General features: G+C 34.3%; 1 protein-coding gene across 1 annotated transcript; it reads right to left on the bottom strand.

Annotated features, from left to right (window-relative positions):
- Nucleotides 1–3,005: 3,005 nt before the first annotated feature.
- On the bottom strand, nt 3,006–3,968 carry LOC119251081 (putative olfactory receptor 2B8). The gene has a single exon (XM_037518578.1). It carries the CDS (start codon nt 3,966–3,968, stop codon nt 3,006–3,008), a length of 963 nt encoding a protein of 320 aa, XP_037374475.1.
- Nucleotides 3,969–21,189: the final 17,221 nt, after the last annotated feature.

Here is a 21,189-nt window from a genome sequence, read left to right as displayed (position 1 = left end):
TGACCATAGATCTGAGGCTTACAGCAGTGTAGGGGGAGGGAGATGGGCCAAAACAGGAGAAGGAAGCGCACAGGGAATATGGAATGGATCACAGGTGCTCTGATGTTGGGAGAACTACAGGGGCTACACCTGAGGAGAGAAATCAAATACTGTACAAAAATAAACAATGATGTAAGAAAATAAAAATAAATATAGAGGAACAAACAAGACCAAAATTTAGTAAAGGTAAGAAATGGTAATAATAAAATAGTGGAAATGATTGAATAGAAATTAAATGACCATACAGTAGGTCAGTGAAATAAAAATGGGCATTACTATTTAAATCCACACACAAGAAGAAATACAAAATGGATTAATGACTTAGGTATGAGACCAGCAACAATTGTGAAACAAAACATACTCTCACTATACAATCCAACAATCATGCTCCTTGGTATTTAGACAAAGGGTGTTAAAACCTATATCTACGTAGAAATCTACACATGGATGATTCACATTAACATGATAACAGCCTGATTCATACAATTCCAGAACTTGGAAGCAACCAAAATGTCCTTCACTATGTCAAATTATAACAAATTATTGTACATCAAAACAATGAAATACATTATTCAGTATTAAATAGAAATGAACTATCAAACCATGACAAGACATGGGAAAACTTTGAATGCATATTTCTCAGTAAGACTAGCCAATCTGAAAAGGCAACATACTCTGTGATTCTAACTATGACATTATTTTAAAAAGGCAAAACTATGGAGATTAAGCACATCAGTGTTTTCCAGAGGTCAGAGAATAGGAAGGGAGGGAGGTGTGAATATACAGAATACAGAAAAAAATAACTGTGAATATAGTCTGTATGATACTACAGTGATGGCTATTCTAAAATTATCAAAAACTATAAATATAAACTATAAAATATATAATACCAAAAGTGGATGATAATGTAAGTCATGGTCTTAGAGTGATAATGATGTGTCAGTATAGGTTCAATAATAACCAACATACCTCTCTAGTATGAAAACTTGATGGCGGGTGATGTTATGCATGTGCAGAGACAAGGACATTTATAGGATTTCTTTGACCTTTTCTGTCAATTTTGCTGTGAAACTAAAACTGCCCTTAAAAAAATAAACTCTTTCAGGTAGAAAAATGTTAGATATTTACCATTGTTATTATTTTGGGGGAAGGGGAGGGGAAAGACCAGGGTGAGGGTGGGAAGACCACAAGGGACTATGGTGATGGTGCATGAGTGAATTGGTGGTGGAAATTCTATGGGGACTACACCTGAGAAAAGAAAGCAAACATTGTAAAATAAATACATAAATTTAAAAAATAAATAAAACATCATAAAAGAAAATAAAAATCATAAAACTATCAAAAAAGATATTAGATATTTACCACATCTTTGATCAACTCATTTTCCATACTCTTCAGAAGACAAGACCTATATATACATTGTTCAAATATATCTGGAGAGGGCAAGTATATGTCACTATTAACATAATCATATATTGAATTATAATCTTTGTGAATGGATGCTTTTATTTGTATTTTTCTGCTGTAAATTTACCCAGATAAATATTCATTTTATTTTATCTCTCCTGTTACCAATATGAACAGTATAACTTTCATAAGATAAAAAATGTAATTTGAATTTAATGACTATTGGTGGTAGGTACATTCTGTCAGATATTTGTTTTAAGACTAGACTAGGGCCTCCCCGGTGGCGCAGCGGTTGAGCGCCGGGTTGCGAAGATGCCCGCAGCCTCTGCAGCGCCGGTTCGATCCCCGGCTGCTCCCCACCCACCACTGGAGGAGGGTCCCGCATGGCACGCAGACCTCTCCTGCCGCCTGCTGCTCCCCTCAGCAGTGTACTTCGATCCCTCTGCCTGCTCTGCTCCCTGCTCTGGCTCTGGTGAATTCTCTCACCCTCCCGCGCTTCTGACTGTACCCAGTGCTTGTATAAATAAATAAATAAAAATAAATCTTTAAAAAAAAAAAAGATTCAGCTAAAAAAAAAAAAAAAAAGACTAGACTAGACTAGACCCTTCTACCTAATGATTGGTCTTTCATCCAGCAACCATTACATCAAATATACTATCTGAGAACATAGTATTGGGGATATCTATCTTGTGCACAGAAGCTATATGATTTCTTGCCTTTCAATTAATTTTCTGTTTGGCTAGCTGAATACAGTTATTATTATATATTATTAATAAAGATGATTGAGCACCAACAATGAAATACATACTGATAAAACATGTTTTTAGATTAAAGTTTGTTACTGTGAGACATACATAGTCTCCTTACATTAGCCACTAGAAAAAAAAAATTCCATAGAATGATGTAAAAAAATTAAAAATATGCTAAAATTGCTAGAAAGATTGGATAATTGAATAAATAAAAAAATAAATCATTGAACAAATGAATTTCACAAAGTTTTCCATATGTGTACTTCCTATTCTCCAGAACAGTGTAGATGGCCACAGACTACACTGGACTTCATGGGGATGTCCATCCTAATGTTGACTGTTGTTTGCTACACTAACAACCCAAACATATATATATATATATATAAACATATATAAGCATATATATATAAAAAGAGGAAATGAAATTTCTTGATTATAAATTATTGCAAACTGCTAATTTTGTAACATCATTTGAGCAGTCATTTCCTGCATTTAAGCAATTCTCAAGATTATTCTCTTAATCATCAGTTTTAATGTGCCATGTGATAAGAAATCATATTTGGTTATTAATTTTTAAAACTTCACTAAAAAAGAACACTAAGAAAAATACATTAGTTTACTAAAATCTATCACCTATTTTTAGATCTCGACTTCATGGATTTCAGAAGGAGAATCATATGTTACTTCCTGTGAAGCACATAGACAATAACTAACAATCAGGCATTTCTATTTGAGAGTGAAAGGAATGATAGCAATTGGCAATAGGCATTTTGGGAGTGTGGAATTTGAATTGTAAGATGACTGAATTTTTTAAGCCATGTTCCACCCTTGCTCTTGTTCTCTCCCAAGCAGCTTCTTTATTGCTCCCTTAACATCTTTATTTCTTAATGTGTAGATGAGGGGGTTGAGCATTGGAGTTATAAGTCCATAGAAGAGTGCAAGAAGCTTGCCCTTCAATTTGGCTGAGTTGCTTTTGGGTGCCATATATGCATAACCACTAATGGCTGAGCCATAGAACATAATGACCACCAGCAAATGAGACCCACAAGTATTGAAGGCCTTCTTGCGACTCTCAGAAGATTTGATTCTTACTACTGCTCTGACAATGTTGATGTAGGAGAATAGAATTAATCCAACTGGGATAACTTTGATTACCACCACAGCAGCATACATTTCTACTTCATTGACCCATGTGTCAACACATGATAACCGGAGCATGGCAGGTACCTCACAGAAGAAATTCTCCACCTGATATTGACCACAGCGAGGTAACAAGAAAGTCAACACTGTTTGTACCAAAGAGTTGCTGAAACCTGTTACCCAAGCCACTGCTGCCAGCTGTTGACATAGTCGAGAATGCATGATAACTTTGTAACGGAGAGGATGGCAGACAGCTACATAACGATCAAAGGCCATTACTGAGAGAAGTACACATTCTGTGGACCCTAAACCAAGAAAGATGAAAAGTTGAGCTATGCATCCTATGTAGCTGATGTTTCTTGAGTTGCTCTGTATATTTATCAACATCTGGGGGACAGTGGAAGTAGTGTAGCAAAGGTCCAAAAAAGAGAGATTACTTAGAAAAAAGTACATGGGAGTATGGAGTCTGGCATCAAGACGTGACAAGATAATGATGGCTGAATTCCCAAGGAGTGTCATTATGTAGAAGATGGAGATAGTCACAAAAAGAACCATTTCTAGTCTGGGCCATTCAGAGAAGCCCACCAGAACAAAGCCATTTGGATGATGAAAGGTGGTATTAATTCTTGCCATTATTGTGATAGTACTTGCTATAAATAACGCAGTCAGATTTTGGGATCCTTATTATTCTGTTCTTAAAAATTAACGTTGGCTCATGAAGGTGTATGTAGCATAGCAACTGGATAGGGAATGCTAAAATAAATAACATTAACATATTTCCTTGCATTACTTCAACAAAAGAGATAAACATTAAAATTATCTGTCTGTCTTTATTAAACATTTCAACCTATGACTTTCATTAGTGAATTTATAATTTCCTATGTAGAGGTACTACAAAGGTAATCTAATAAAGGATATTACAAGACATTTGTTAGACAAATAAGATGTTAAGTGTGTTAAGATATCTGAGCTTATTGGATCTTCATTAAATATTCAATTTGGGGCCTCCCTGGTGGCGCAAGAGGTTGAGCATAGCATTGTGAAGCTGTCCACAGCCTCTGCATTGTGAGTTTTATCCCTGGCCAGGGAGCTATCCACATGGTGCATCAGACCTCTCCTGACTCGCCTGCTGCTCCCCTCAGCAGTGTACTTCACTCTATCTGCCTGTTCTGTTCCCTGCTCTGTCTTTGGTGAATCCTCTCACCTCCCACACCTCTGGCCTGTACTCCAGTTCTTGTAATCATAAATAAATAAATATTTAAAAAAATCTTCAATTTGCTCAAGACGTTTTCTAACGTAATTCCCTTAAATTCAATTCATGTACTTGCTGTTTTTTTAGCACATACCTCTTAGATGAAAATTACCATCTCTGAAATGTACTGTTGTTAGTTAAAGAAGTTAAATTCTCCTTTCTGTTTAATTAACTTAACATAGATAAAACTCTAAGGACTCATAGAATTAATTTATTATAATAGTAATGCCAGAGAAAATTGTGAAATAATAGCTCTTATTTTTTTTTACTTATTTTGTTTATATCAAAAACATATTTATGTTTATGTCAAATAATAAGAACTAAAATATGTTTCTGGTTGTCATAGGTGGTTTAATTATTCCCTCCACTAGCCTGTACCTTCTAGCCTATACCTTCTAGCATAAAAATTCTCAAAACAGGCTCTCTGTAGTATAACTTCAGTATTATGTAATTCTCTGTTCATGGAAAAATATGCAACAATGGATTTTATGTAGCAAATGGAAAGACCAGTAAAGAATATTTTATGTATTAATTTGTGTGAGCCGTGGATGCGATCATCCAGATACACATGTACTGTATACTTCATTTTCCTTATGTTTAAAGCAAATTCAAGGCTTGAATGTTTCGTTCAAACTTTGAACTATGCATATCATATAAATGTGCATAGCTAAATCATTTATATTAAATAATTAATTTTAAATAATAATAACAACATTCATGAAGCAGTTCTATGATGAAAGGCTTCAATAAACACTTTACATACAGCAAATATTTAAGCCTCACAAAGTCATGATCCATATCCTTTCTATATATAAGGACACTAAGATTCAGAAAGGTTAAATAATTTGCTGGCAATTATAAGGGTATTAAACCAAGTGCCATTATTGAATGCTGTCTCTGCCCTAGAGAGATTTCTGTTTTTGGACAGTATTGCAAATAGCCACAAAAATTAATGAATAGACCTGTAGTGTGTGAATAGTTAAGCATTCACTAGTGACATGTTTTATATACAGCATTAGATATTAACTGGTAAAGATATGAAATCTGTCATCTCCAATTATATATGCATTCAAGGTGACTCTTTTGTCTGGACTTACAGATGGTAAAACACAATAGATAAAATATGATCATACCTGGCAACAACTGTGAACTGGTTTACTGGCTAGAAAAAAATAGTAATTAAGAAGTAAAAACACTTAGAAGAAGACAGGTTTTTAACATAATTTATACCTAATTGCTATTCTGAGATCCAATCATTCAAAATCCTATTAAAAGTAAGGTCATAGTGTGAAGTCACTAAAGGCACAATTTCAAGATAAATATGGGACTATAAATAAAATCTTTCATATTGAATAATTTTAAATGTCACCAAGAATTTAAAAGAATAATGGTATTTTTAAATAGTAATAGTATTACTTATGTAGTGATTTGTCCTTAAGAACATATTCTAGATGCATAAGTAGACCCACATAATAGTTACATGTTAGGGTACTCATAACAGGTATAATTAAGCAATTGAAAAATTAAAAAAAAAAAACCTTAACATTTCAGAATAGAGAAATGCTTAATATGATTTATCTATTGATTAGATTTATCATACAGTCAATAGAATCAATTTTAATTATCCAGTGTTTATTCACGATGATTTTAACAGCCTTAGTATGAAATAGGCACAACATGTAAAATATGTAAATATATGCATAAAAAGCATGAAAAGACACTACAAAAAATATGTGGAATTTTCTCTGAATTAGAAATTATTAATAATCTCCATATGTTACTTTGCTACACTTTTCTAAATTTTAGTCAATGATTAAACATTATTTTTGTAATGAACAAATATATGTTATTAAACATGGCTTAACATGCTAAGAAGTATTCCTTGTTTAATCCTTTATTCTGCTTATGCTAAATCGTCTTTATTGATTTATAATAAGTGATCTTTCTATTATGTACTCTGGAACTCTAGGCTTCTTGCTATAAATTTTTCATTATCTTACAATATACATGATTTTGTGTTTTAAATATTTATTCTTAGGACTCATGATTAAATCAATCAGGCAGTTACTACGAATTAAGACTGCATGTATCCATTTATATAATACTACTTTCTTGTCTTTGGGCAATTTACTCAAATAAGTTTCACATGGTGTTGTGATAGAACTTCAATGAGCTCATGCAAAACAACAAATAAATGGATAAAAATAAAAGATTTAAATCTTAATTGTTATAGCAGTAAATTTTATTGATGACTAAAAATATTTTACTTTAAGTATCTACTTTTTAATGGTTGATCATATCCAAATTATAGCTAGGCTATAAGCAAAATTTGAGGGCCTCCCTGGTGGCCTAGGGGTTAAGTCTCAGTGCTATTACCACCACCCCGAGTTGGATCCTGGCCAGGGAGTTAACCCACATATGGCTGAGTAGACCTCTGCTGTCTTACCTGCTGCTCCTATGAGCAGTGTATTTGTTCTGCTCCTCCCACTGTCTCTGGTGAAATCTCTTACTCCCCACACCTCTGGTCTATACCCCAGTTCTATACAAAATAAAAATAAAATTAAAAAAATTAAATGAATTTTTTAAAAAGGAAAATTTGAAAGTTTAAGTTCTTTAGGTCAGTGTATTATCCTGATAAAATTTATACTGTTTCCATATATACCATGTACCACTCATTTGTGTTTTTTTAAAAGAGATTTATTTTATTTATTTATGCATAGTAGAATTGAGGTGTAGGCCAGAGGTGTGGGGGTGAGAGGATTCAGCAGAGACAGAGTGGGGAGCAGAACCAGGTGTTTCTACTGAATACACTGCTGAGGGGAGAAGTGGGCAAGACAGGAGAGGTCTGCTGCACCATGTGCGTAGCTCCCTGGCCAGGGATTGAACTCATGCTGCAGTGGCTGTGGATAGCTTTACCCATTGTGCCCACCAGGGTAGCCCAAGATTTATTTTTATTTATGCGTACAAAAGCCGGGATATAGGCAAAGGTGCGGGGTAGTGAGAGGATTCACCAGACATAGAGTGGGGAGCAGAGCAGGTGGATCCACTGAAATACACTGCTGAGGGGAGCAGTGGGCGAGTCAAGAGAGGTCTCCTGAGCCATGTGGGTAGCTCCCTGGCTGGGGTCAAACTCAGTCCACAGTGGTGATAGCATGATAGCACTGAGAGTTAACCCCTATGCCACTAGGGAGACCTTCATTTTGTAATTTATTTGCTATAAACATGAGAGGAATTTTTTATGAAAGAAGAGGTCATACTCCATATGCAAACTTCTGTGCATGGATGAATATATAAACAAGGTAGAATAACCTCCAGGCAGAGAAGAGATCAGAAAGGTTCAGAGAGGGTGAAAATAGGAATGAAGTCACCAAAGACAGATTTCAACTTATTCAAAATTTAGTTAGTTCACAGTTGTAACTTCTTCCTCTTCTAAGTACATTATTCATTACTCTTTTTTTTTTTTCCCCCAAGGAAAGAGGTAGGCAGGGAGGAGGGACAGAGAAAAGAGAGAAAGAGAAAGGAAGGGAATTGAGGGATGAAAGTAAAGAAGGTTTCTGATTTTAATGATGTTTCCTGGAAAGAATCATCACTACAAATAGCTTTTATTATACATGAACAGATTTTGAAAATTTCATATAGTAAGTTCTGAATTTTTGTATTAGGAAAGATGTATTAGGAAAATATTTTTACATCTTAATCTAAACAAATATTGTAATAATCATTTAAAGCAGATTTTTCCCCTCATTCTTTCTCTTTTTTGTAATTTATCATTGATTTACTCTATAAAATTTGGGAGTACGTATTCGCTTCTATGTATGAAAGCTTCACCTTGCCAACCTCCAAAATTCTAATGCCTCCTCATTATCAGATTCATACGGTCTATCCTCCCCTCCCATCCAATCTTTCTCTCCACTCTGGTAATCTCAGTGTTTCACAGAATCTGAGTTATTTTGCTGTGGTTTTTTAGTACTTTTACCTTGGTTATGTGAGAGAAACCATCTGGTAATATCTTTTATTCAAAATGTAAGATTACATCTTTTTTTTTTAATAGCTGAGTAGTATCCCAGCAACTCTATATAGACTATGCTGTCTTAGCATAAAATATACTATACTTTTTCATTCTACTTTCTTAATATTAAATGTTTTTATATTTTCAAGTGTATAATGCATCTTATGACTTAGATGCATAATTAAATTGGTTCTGCAAGCAAGGAATTGAAACTACCAAACTGATACAATATTAAATCCACTGAAACAATTACAATACAAATGCTTATCAGCAAACTTTTTGTTTGTTGTTTTGGTTATATATGTTAAAATGAACTTGTATTTCTCTTAAATCTACTTATAAATCTAGCCAGATTAAAAATTACATGTACTTAGAAATATAATTCTTTGATAAGTAGGGGCTTTACCACTTGATTATTTAAGTCATTTCCTACAAAGCTGTGAGCAGATTTCTTACCAAATCTAATTTGGCTAGAGAGAGTGGAACAGTTCATGCTTTAGAAGAATTATCCAGCATATTTTTTCTCTATGTCAATTAGCTCTTCCCATAATTAGCAATCCAGGAAATTAAAAAAAAAAATACTAAACTCAATTGCTTATACTCGGCATTCAAATACTTAAATAACAGTAATCTTTTTTCTATTATTCTAAATAGGTTTTAGTGTAATAAATTTTAACTAAAATTTTACTTTTAATTTATGTATAATGATTATACCTCTTTCTTCTGATGATGTCTATAGTCTCTTCATAAAACAAATTTCCTGACTGTCAAAATGACAGTCCTTTAAGAAAATTTTTGTAATCTCTAAGAAAAAAAAGTGTAAAAGTAACTTCTCTTTCAGAACTAAGTTTTCTTGCCTTGAGTTTCTATGGTATCTCTTACCTCCTAAGTTTGTTCCATTTTCTTACTTGTAGGGTAATGTTTCTATCTCTGTATTTCTTCCTAGGTCCAAACTTCTTTGTGTCTAAATCACAGCATTATATTGACTTTGCTCATCTTTTATGCCATATATAAAGGAATACAGGGATACCTATCAGTGCCTTCTCTTTTACTCCTCAGGGAATGTAATGATTTTAGGATAGGGCTTGCCAGAAATTTGACCTTGGGGAACCAGTCTCTGAGTTGCAATTAAGATAAATTCATGCAATTGTATGGGGAATATAAAAATAAAATTTATTATTTAAAAAAAAAAAAAAAAAAAAGATAAATTCATGGAGAAAGGAGCTTGGACCATAGGGAACACATGAAAAAATATCATCATAAACCACTTGCAAAGCAATGAATTCTATATTATACTCTTTTGACTTGGCTTTACAATAGAATCAACAATCCTGCACTTCAGAGCTATCTCTCCTTTGGATTACTTGCTACATCTATTATTTATAAGTATACATTTTGACCAATTTATGATATTAAGGAAAATTTCCAATCCAGTTACTTTTCTTAAAGTCTTTTTATTGAAATAGCTAGTTTTCTCCAATATTTTCTTAAGAACTAAGTGAGACTCATGGGAAAAATACAACCTCTGGATTGAGTTTTAGATCTATAGTCTATTTTTATAGTTTTATAACCAAAATTTGAATAGTAAAATGAATATTTACTGTTTGTTTTGTGCTAGGCACCTTTTCATTAGCACTTAATAGGAATTATCACCTATACATTATGCTGTCAAACTTTTTCAATCTAATTGCTGAGAAAGGGATGCCAGTGTCAATTTATTTTTCATTTCTATGATTATGAATGAGTTTCATATTATTTTTTGTAATTTTAAAATAATTTGCTCATGTGAAAATTATGCCCATAATTGAAGATGCTGTTGTCTTATAAGAATTTTTTGTTTTGATTTCAATGACATTCTTCAAAGAAATAGAACAATTATTGATGAAATTCATATGGAATCACCAAAAACCCCGAATAGCTAAAGCTCTTCTGAAAAATAAAGAAGGGAATGGAGGCATCCCTCTCCCAGACTTCAAACTATACTACAAAGCCATAATCATCAAAACTATATGGTATTGGAACAAGAACAGACAAACAGACCAATGGAATCAAATAGAAAATCCAGAAATAAACCCACAGATTTATGGTCAACTAATCTTTGACAAAGGAGCAAAGAATATGCATTGGAGCAAAGAAAGTTTGTTCAATAAATGGTGCTGGGAAAACTGGGTCACTACATGCAAAAGAATGAAGCTTGACTACTACCTCACACCATGCACAAAAACCAACTCAAAATGGATTAAAGAACTAGACATAAGACCTGAAACCATAGAATACATAGAAGAAAATATAGGTGAAACACTACATGACATGCACCTCAAAGACATCTTTACAGACACATCACCCAAAGCAGAGATAGTGAAGGCAAAGATAAACAGCTGGGACTACATCAAATTAAAGAGCTTCTGCACAGCAAAAGAGGCAATAGCCAAAACAAAGAGAAACCCTACCGACTGGGAGAACATTTTTGCACACAACACTAACGACAAAGGACTAATCACAAAAATCTATAAAGAGCTGATGAAACTCAACAAAAACAAAGAAAATAATCCAGTCAAAAAATGGGCAGAAGAGCTAAAAAGTAACTTCTCTGAAGAAGAAATGCAAATGGCCAACAGGCATATGAAAAAAATGTTCAACATCACTTGCAATCAGGGAAATGCAAATCAAAACTACAATGAGATACCATCTCACACCAGTGAGAATGGCACATATTAAAAAAACTAGCAACAATAAATGTTGGCAAGGTTGTGGAGAAAAAGGAACTCTCCTGCACTGTTGGTGGGAGTGCAAACTGGTCCAACCACTATGGAGAGTTGTGTGGAGATTTCTTGAACTACTAAACATAGAGCTTCCATATGATCCAGCAATTCCGCTCCTAGGTACTTACCCAAAGGACACAGAAACAGTAATTCCAAAGGGCACCTGCACGCCTATGTTTATAGCAGCAAAATTTACCATAGGTAAGCCGTGGAAGCAACCCAAATGCCCAAAAATAGATGTGGTACATATACACCATGGAATATTACTCAGCAGTCAAAAAAGATAAACACATGCAGTTTGCAGCAACATGGATGGAGCTGGAAGGGATCATGCTCAGCGAAATAAGTCAGAAAGAAAAAGAAAAATATCGGATGGTCTCACTCATAGCAGGAATTTAGAAAACCTAAGTAAGAGACCAGGAAAAAGACTAATCAATACAAAGTAAAAATCAAAATCAACAAACAACTATAAACCAGAGACACAATACGGGAGGTAAAGGGGGTGAGGGAGGGGTGGGGAAAGGAAGGACTAAAGTCAAAATAAGGGGGGGGTACAACTGTATGGGGAATATAACCAAAATGAAAATGCATACATTGTGCAAAGATGAAAAAAGATGTAAGAATTATATAAAATAAAATATTTAAATAAATAAGTAAAAGAAAATAAGGAAAAAAAAGAATTTTTTGTTTTGATGTTCTGCATCTTTTTATATACCTGAGGATTTGCCAACAATGTAAAAAGAAATTTTTTTGGTTTTCATCTATGGCTTGACTTTTCCTACTACATTTTTTATTGGAGTATGACATATATATAGAAAAACATAAAAGCCATAACTGTATATTTGAATTGATGAATGCTTACAGAGTGGAAATATTCCCCTAAGTGTACATAGAGCCAAGAGAGAATATATCGACCAGGTCAGAAGCTTCCTTTGTGTCTCTTCCTAGTCACTATCATCTCAAATATTTTTTTAACTATTGATGCCATAAATCATATTTGCTTGTTTTAAACTCACCTACCTACTAGGTACTATTTTTTGAAGTCTCAGCTCTGCAGTTAGATTCCAGGGGTTTGTTATTGGTTTGCTTTATGTTTTAATTTGCATTTCTTTGACGACTGTGAGGGTCAACAATCACTCAAATTAGTGATTTGTATATCCTGTTTTGTGAAGTCTGTTCAACTCTTTTACCTGTTTTTTTTCTTTTTTCTGTTAGATTTGAACATTATTTTACTGCTTTCTAGGAACAGCTTACATATTTTGGATATTTATACTCATAAAATAAATGCACTAGAAATATTTTCTCCAACTCAGTAGTCATCTTAACTTTAAGGGAATTTTTTAAAAAATAAACAAATATAAGAAAATAGTCTAAAAATCTGATGTTCCCATTATACAAATTTGCCAGTGATCAAAATATGACCCAAATTGTCTAATCTACCCATTATTGTCTCTTCAAATATTATCTTTACACAAATATCCCAAACAACATTTATTTTATCTGTTTCTGTATTCACCTTTAAAATACAAAGATATTTTTAAATAAAATATTAATATAATCTTGTAACATAAATTACTTTTATATTACATATGTATTCCAACATGCATGTTACCAAGATAAAATTGATTTATGTCATGTTATCTACTTTGGATGTTGTAGTGCCAGGAAGGCACAGAGCTGGTTCTCTATGATCTGAGCAGATGGGTAAAGGAGAGTCCTGGAGCCCTCAGTGGCTTTCTCAGCCTTTTATTGAGCTTTTACTTGTAGTGCAGCAATCAGGTGCATTGTAGGCAGGCGTGTCAGGGGGCCAGGAGGCTCACAGGCCTCCCAGCCCTGGCAAATCTTCACTCTTTCCGGTGTCTCTCTCTCTCTCAGATATCAAGGATTTATTATTGGTTAGGTTTTATCTGACCCTTTGCTTTGTTTCTCTATGTTCAACATAAAGTGAAACCATCTAGTATTTGTCTATTTCCTTCTGACTAATTTCACTTAGCATTATCCTCTCCAGTTCTAAACAAGTTGTCACAAAAGGCAACAGTTCATCTTTTTTATAGCTGACTAGTTTTCCATTGTATATATACTTCATTTTTCTGAATCAATATCCTCCACTTTGGGAAATTAGGCTGTTTCCATAACTGCACTACTGTAAATAAGTATGTACTAAACATAGGAGTACATATATCCCTTTGAATTAGTGCTTTTGCATCATTTGGTTAGATATTTAGCAGTGGAATTCTTGGGTCATATGGTTGGCTTATTTGTAATATTTTGAGAAACCTCAATACTGTTTTCCATAGAGGCTGGAACAACCTACATTTCCCGAGGGTTCCTTTATTCCTACATTCTCATAAACATTTGTTTTTGCTGGTATTTTTATTGTGGGCCCTTATCATGGATTTGAGAAGGTATCTTATTGTGGATTTGATTTGTATTTCCCTTTGATAGTAATGATGAGCATTTTTTCATGTGACTATTTACTTTTTCTGCCTAATTTTAACTAATTTTCTGTTGTTGATGAATTACATGTATTCCAAATATATTGTGGATATCATCCTTTCTTCAGATGAATTACAAGCAAATATTTTCTTGCATTCAGTGTGGTGTCTTTTTGATTTATTGATAGTTTCCTTTCACAGTACACAAGCTTTTTTAGCTTAATGCAATCCCACTGGGACAAATCCCTAAAGATATATCTGTACCCAATTTTGTGAACTGTTTTGCCTATTTTATTCCTCAATGCATGTTTATAGTTTCAGATCTTACATCCATGTCTATAATCTATTTTGAGTAAATTTATGTGTAAAGTGTGATATAGTGACCTAATATCATTCTTTTGAAATAACTGTTCAGTTTCCCCAAAACCATTTATTGAAGAGATTCTCCCTCCAATGTATACTAGGATCCTTTGTCATAGATTTAGTGTCATAGATTTAGTGTCCATAGATATTGGAATTTATTTATAGAAATTCAATTTCATTACATTGGTCTATGTATATGTTTTTGCAACAGTACCATTCTGTTTTGATTACTATAGGTTTGTAGTATAGTTTGAAGCCTACGAGACTGATACCACTATTATTCCTCTCTTTTAGGACTGTTTTGGCTACTGAATTGATTTATTATTTGAATTAGGTCCTTAATAGAATCTTTAGAGTTTTCCATGTTTATAAGCATGCCATCTTCAAATAATGATGGCTTAACTTCTTTTCCAATTTAGATTCTTTTATATCTCTCTCGATGCATAGCTAAAACTCCAAACTATGCTGAATGGTACGGTGAAAGTGGAGATACTTGTCTTGTCCAATGGCCACCTGGATGTCCATCACTGAAATTTTGAAGAAGTTACACTCCTTTCTAAAAAATTAAGTATTATACTATTTTATTTTTTAATTGTCTTTTCCATTTTTTATTTTTAATTTTTCTAATTTTTTTTAATATTTTTTTACTTCAGAGCCTATTATTTATTATTTTTTATTTTATTTAAATATTTTATTTTATATAAATCTTACATCTTTTTTCATCTTTGCACAATGTATGCATTTTCATTTTGGTTATATTCCCCATACAATTGCACCTCTCCCCTTATTTTGACTCTAGTCCTTCCTCCCCACCCACCCCCCAGTGTGTCTCTAGTTTATAGTTGCTTGTTGATTTTGATTTTTACTTTGTATTGATTAGTCTTTTTCCTGGTCTCTTATTTAATTTTGTTACATCATTGTTCATTTTTAAACAATTGCTTCCCCTCACCCCCTCAGGTGCAGTCACCATAGCATTTCCAACAAGTTACACTCTTTCAATGAATTATTCACTGTCTTTCCAGAAGAGCACTGTGGGAGACCCTGAGAGACATTTGGAGGAAAGGCCAGTATAACTTGTGCTATTCATGACTTACTGTTTCAGTCTTGACCTCCTTTTTTAAAGTTTTCTGCTTCTTCTCCTACTAAGGCACTGTTTCTTACTTCTCCAGCTGTGTTCTGGATTGACCGCTCCTTCTGGACAATTATCCTTGTTATACCTGAGGGAAGCAACACTCAGGGATCCTGGCCATCTGTCATCTTTTTTCAATATAAAGATTAATAATTTCTTTATTTATCAAATATTCAATGCTTTTCCAAATCAAATTTTGTGTGAAAAACATTATTAAATGTAAAGTATGATCTGTCAAAATTTTCTTTATTAGTGCTTGCTTTGTCTGCTTTACGGAATATTTTTCTATGTCAAGGTATTCTACTCTATTTCATTTTAAGGTTATTAGTCTTCTTCTACCTTTCACACTTAAAAACACAGCTTATTAGTAATTGATTTATTATGTATTATATGTGATAAGGGTCAAAATTTCCTTTTTCAGTGTAATATCTGATTTACAAAGCAAAATTTATTTAAAATGCCACCATTTCTCTACTGCCTTGCTGTGTAACTTTTATAATAAATCACAAAAGTTGTTTATATGTAATTTTGAAACTACCTTTCCAGAATCTATCCAGTATTTCTGTTCTGGCAGCACACCACCCATATCATACTGTCTTAATTGCTTTATCTTCAAATGCTATATAGTTTCTGACATTTGATGGCACAAGTCCTTCAGCTTCATTTTTATTATTCAAGTTTGCCTTGGCTATTTTTGTTTCTTAGCATTTTTTATGTATTTTTATTTGGGAAATTCAATTTAAATGTATGATGACTCTAAAATCCAAAATAGTCAAGTAAGGAGTAAAATTAATATGTTGGAAGAATACCATATTCTCTCTATCTCCATTGCCTCACAGAAAATCAATGTTAACCACAAACCAAAGTTGTGACAATCCAACAAAGGAGTTCTGGTACATCATTTGAAAAATAACATAATTATTTCTTGAAAAACATAGTTGATTTCACTACTGAGTTCTACCAAACACTTAACTATGAGATAATATCTATCCATCTCAAAATTTGGAAAGAGGGAATACTTCCAAAATTTGGAAAGAGGGAATACTTCCAAAATTTGGAAAGAGGGAATACTTCCAAAATTTGGAAAGAGGGAATACTTCCAAATATATTTCATGACACCAACATCTGATGATACCAAATAGAAAGACATCACACAGAGCCTTTTTGGTAGCACAAGGGGTTAAGACGAAACCACAGCCACTGCAGCACAAGTTCGATCCCTGAGCAGGGAGCTACTCACATGGTGCAGCAGACCTCTCCTGTCTCCCCGCTGCACCCCTCAGCAGTGTATTTCAGTCAATCTGCCAGATCTGCTTCCCAGTCTGTCTCTGGTGAATCCTCTTACCCCCTCCCCCACCTCTGGCCTGTACTCCAGTTCTTGTATGCATAAATAAATAAATCTTTTTTTTAAAGAAAGACATCACACAAAGAAAGAAAGTTACAGAACAATTTCCCTCCTGAATATAGATGTAAAAATCCTAATAAAATTCAACAGTGAATTGAAAATATTATATATCATGACCCAATGGGATTTTTTCCAAGAACGAAATAATGATTCAACATCTGAAAAATCAATCAATGTAATACACCAATTCAGTAAAAGGAAAGATAAATATCACATGATCATATCAATAAAAGCCAAGAAAGGATTTTATAAGATTAAACATCTATTTAAAAAAAATCAAAAAGTAGGGTATAAACAGAACTTTTTCAGCACAATAAAGGACACATATGACAAAACTTCATCTAACATAATTATCAATGGTGAAAAAGTAAAGTGTTTCCACTAAGATGTGGTACAAGAATTGAGTTCCATTGACATCACTACTATTGAATATATTATTGGAAATTTTAGCTAGAGCAATTAGGTGAAAGAAGAATAATGGCAAGTTGGGAAAGAAAAAGTAAAACTATCATTATTTGCAAATACATGAAAATATACATAGAAAATCTCAGAGAGTCAAAAAAATAAAATAAAAACAAAACTGAAACACCAAATCAGTACAGCAAAAAAGCAATACACAAAATCAATACACAAAAAATTAGTTGATCTATGTGCCAACAATGAACTAAAGCAAGAAGTCAGTAAAACAATTCTGCTTACAATTGAATTGAAATGAATTAAATACCTTAAGGCCAAGTTAACTAAGGAGGTGAAGGACGTATTTGATAAAAAGTATAGGATATTGATAAAAGAAATAGAAGAAGCCACACAAAAACGGAAACATATCCCCTGGTGTTGAATCAGAAGAATTAACATTATTAAAATGCCTATCAGGTATCATATCAAATTCCAATAAAATCCCCAAAGATCCTTAGTAGCAACACAATCCTGACAAAAAGAGGAGAAGTTTGATCATATTCCCAGACTTCAAAGTGTACTAAAAAGCTATGATAATCAAAATAGCATGGAACTGGAAAAAATTAACAGACAGACCATTGGAATGAAATTGAGAACCCAGAAATATGCGCATATCTCTATGACAGTTATCATAAGAAAAAGGAAACTCTCTTCAATAAATAGTGTTTGGAAAACTGGTTGAGGGCTTGAAAAAAATGAAATTAGAGAACTGTCTCAGAACAAAAGCAAAAATTATTTCAAAGGGGATAAAAACTTGGATATAAATCCTGAAAATTTGAAAAATTATAATAAAATAGGTGAAACACTTCACAACATAGGCTTCAGTGAATTTTTAATTAATTAATTTAGTTTTGCATAGACAAACTGGCATATAGGCCAGAGGTACAGGGGTTGAGAGGATTCACCAGAGAAAGAATGAGGAGCAGAACAGGCAGATTTACTAAACTATACTGTTAAGGGGAGCAATGGGTGAGACTGGAGATACCAAATAATGTACCATGTGTGTTAGCTTCCTGGCCAGGGGTGGAACTCAGCCTGTAGCCATGATAGCACTGAGACTTAATCCCTAGACCACCACAGAGGCCCCTTCAGTGGCTCATCTCTGATAGCAAGAAAAACAATAGAGAATATAAATAATTGGGACAATACCAAACTAAAAATCTTCTGCACTGCAAAACCATCACTAAAATTAATACAATTTGACTTTGAGTAAATTTGCACATGATACATCTAACAAAAGATTCTGAAAGAATTCATACAACCCAACATAAAGAAATCAAATAACCCAACCAAATCATGAGCCAAATCTAAGTAGGCATTTCTCCAAAGAAGATATAAAAATGATGGACAAAAGGCACATGTAAAACTGCTCATCATCAGTGATCATCAGGAAAATGCATATCTACACCACAATGAGATAGCATCTCACACCTTTGAAAATGGCCATATATAAAAGACCAGAAATGACAAGGTTTGGTGAGGATAGGGAGAAAACGGAGCCCTCATATACTTTTAGTGAAAAGGTTAACTTTTCCAGCTCCTAGGGAAAACAGTATGGAGATTTCTCAAAATATTAAATATGGATCTATCATATAATCCAGGAATTCCATTTCTAGACATCTGCTCAAAGCAAGAAAAAAAACAGTAATTTGTAGAGAAAATTATGTACTCCTATATTCACTGCAGCACTGTTTACAATAGTTATGCTTTGGAAACAATCTAAGTGATCAAAGATAAATGAATGGATAGGGAATATGTGGTGCGCATACACAGTGAAGGAATATTCATCAATAAATAAAGATATCTTCTTGCCATTTCAACAACATGGATGGAAGTAGAGGGGATTATGCTGAGTGAAGTAATCAGAAAGAGAAAGGCAAATACCAGATGGTTTCACTTTTATGTATAATATAGAGAAATATCTTTTCCTTTACTACCTGTGCTTTGGGTGATGTATCTTTTTTTTAAGGTTTTATTTATTTTTTTTTTTAGTTTTAATTTTATTTTTATACTCCCCATACAATTGCAAGCCCCTTATTTTGACCCCAATCCCTCCTTTGCATCCCCCCACCCCCCATAGAGTGTCTCTGATTCATAATTGTTTGTTGATTTTGATTTTTACTTTCTTATAGTTATTCTTTTTCCTGGTCTCTTATTTAAGTTTTCTAGATTCCTGCTATGAGTGATACCATCCGGTATTTTTCTTTTTCTTTCTGGCTTATTTCACTGAGCATGATCCCTTCCAGCTCCATCCATGTTGCTGCAAACTGCATGTGTTTATCTTTTTTGAATGCTGAGTAATATTCCATGGTGTATATGGACCACATTTTCTTGATCCAGCCACCTATTTTGGGGCATTTGGGTTGTTTCCAAAGGTTAGCTATTGTAAATAGTGCTGCTATAAACATAGGGGTGCACGTGCTCTTTGGAATTGATGTTTCTGTGTCCTTTGGGTAAATCCTTAGGAGTGGAATTGCTGGATCATATGGAAGCTCTATGTTTAGTAGGTCAAGAAATCTTCACACAGCTCTCCATAGTGGTTGGACCAGTTTGCATTCCCACCAACAGTGCAGGAGAGTTCCTTTTTCTCCACAACCTCGCCAAAATTTGTTGTTGCTAGTTTTTTTAATATGTGCCATTCTCACTGGTGTAAGATGGTATCTCATGGTAGTTTTGATCTGCATTTCCCTGATTACAAGTGATGTTGAACATTTTTTCATATGCCTGTTGGCCATTTGCATTTCCTCTTCAGAGAAGTTTCTTTTTAGCTCTTCTGCCCATTTTTTTGACTGGATTATTTTCTTTGTTTTTTTTGAGTTTCATCAGCTCTTTGTAGATTTTTGTGATCATGGATTGGAAGAATAAACATTATTAAAATGGCCATCCTACCAAAAGCAATATACAGATTCAATGCTATTCCAATCAAAATTTCAATGTCATTCTCCAAAGAAATAGAACAATTATTGATGAAATTCATATCGAATCACCAAAAACCCTGAATAGCCAAAGCTCTCCTGAAAAAAAAAAAGAAGGGAATGAAGGCATCACACTCCCAGACTTCAAACTATATTACAAAGCCATAATCATGAAAACTGCATGGTATTGGAACAAGAACAGACACACAGATCAATGGAATTGAATAGAAAATCCAGAAATAAACCCACAGATTTATGGTCAACTAATCTTTGACAAAGGAGCAAAGACTATGCACTGGAGCAAAGAAAGTTTGTTCAATAAATGGTGCTGGGAAAACTGGGTTGCTACATGCAAAAGAATGAAGCTTGACTACTACCTCACACCATACACAAAAACCAATTCAAAATGGATTTAAGAACTAGACATAAGACCTGAAACCATAAAATACATAGAAGGAAATATAGGCAAAACACTACATGACATGCACATCAAAGACATCTTTACAGACACATCACCCAAAACAGTGATAGTGAAGGCAAAGATAAACATCTGGGTGATGTATCTTTAAAATGTTACTGAGGAAGGAGGGCGGAGCAACATGGCGGCGAGGAGACGCTGCGAGTAAGATCTCCCATTAAAAAAAGTTAATAGGGAGGAAAAGCGGCAGGTCCCAGTGAGAACTGGGACACGGAAGATAAACGGGTGACGCCAGCAAACTACCCGAAGAAGAAAGTGGCCATAAAAGAGGACTAGAAGGGAGGAAGCGCAGAACCCTGCTCCCCTCCCCCGCCCACAGAGGCGGCACTCTCCGCCCGCAGAGAGGAGGAAACAACAAACCAAAACGACCCACAAGAACAAACGACACAGCAAGCGGGACTGTGAGTGGAAAGGAACTATTGCAGCCACCACACCCCGTGAACGGGCAGCTGAGGCGAACCCTGCAGGATCCGCCGCGGCGGTGAGGCGAACCGGCTCCGGGCGCCATTAGAGAAGAACAAGACCCCGGGAGACGCGCACACAGCCCAGGCTGCCGGTAAGCTGGCGCGGAAACGCAGTGCGCTCGGTGCACTTGAAAAGCAAGTGCAGACCTGGATCGCGGCTGGCCAGGTCCCGCGCCTGCGACCTAG

Source organism: Talpa occidentalis, unplaced genomic scaffold, assembly GCF_014898055.3.
Source record: "Talpa occidentalis isolate TD23 unplaced genomic scaffold, MPIMG_talOcc4v2.1 talOcc4.2, whole genome shotgun sequence".
Classification (NCBI taxonomy): Eukaryota; Metazoa; Chordata; class Mammalia; order Eulipotyphla; family Talpidae; genus Talpa; species Talpa occidentalis.
Note: the sequence above shows the minus strand (reverse complement) of the source record. Positions and strands in the feature narration are given on the sequence as shown.

What these genes read in the sequence shown, in the direction of transcription:
- LOC119251081 (XM_037518578.1), bottom strand. Translation starts at nt 3,968, where the DNA reads ATGGCAAGAATTAATACCACCTTTCATCATCCAAATGGCTTTGTTCTG.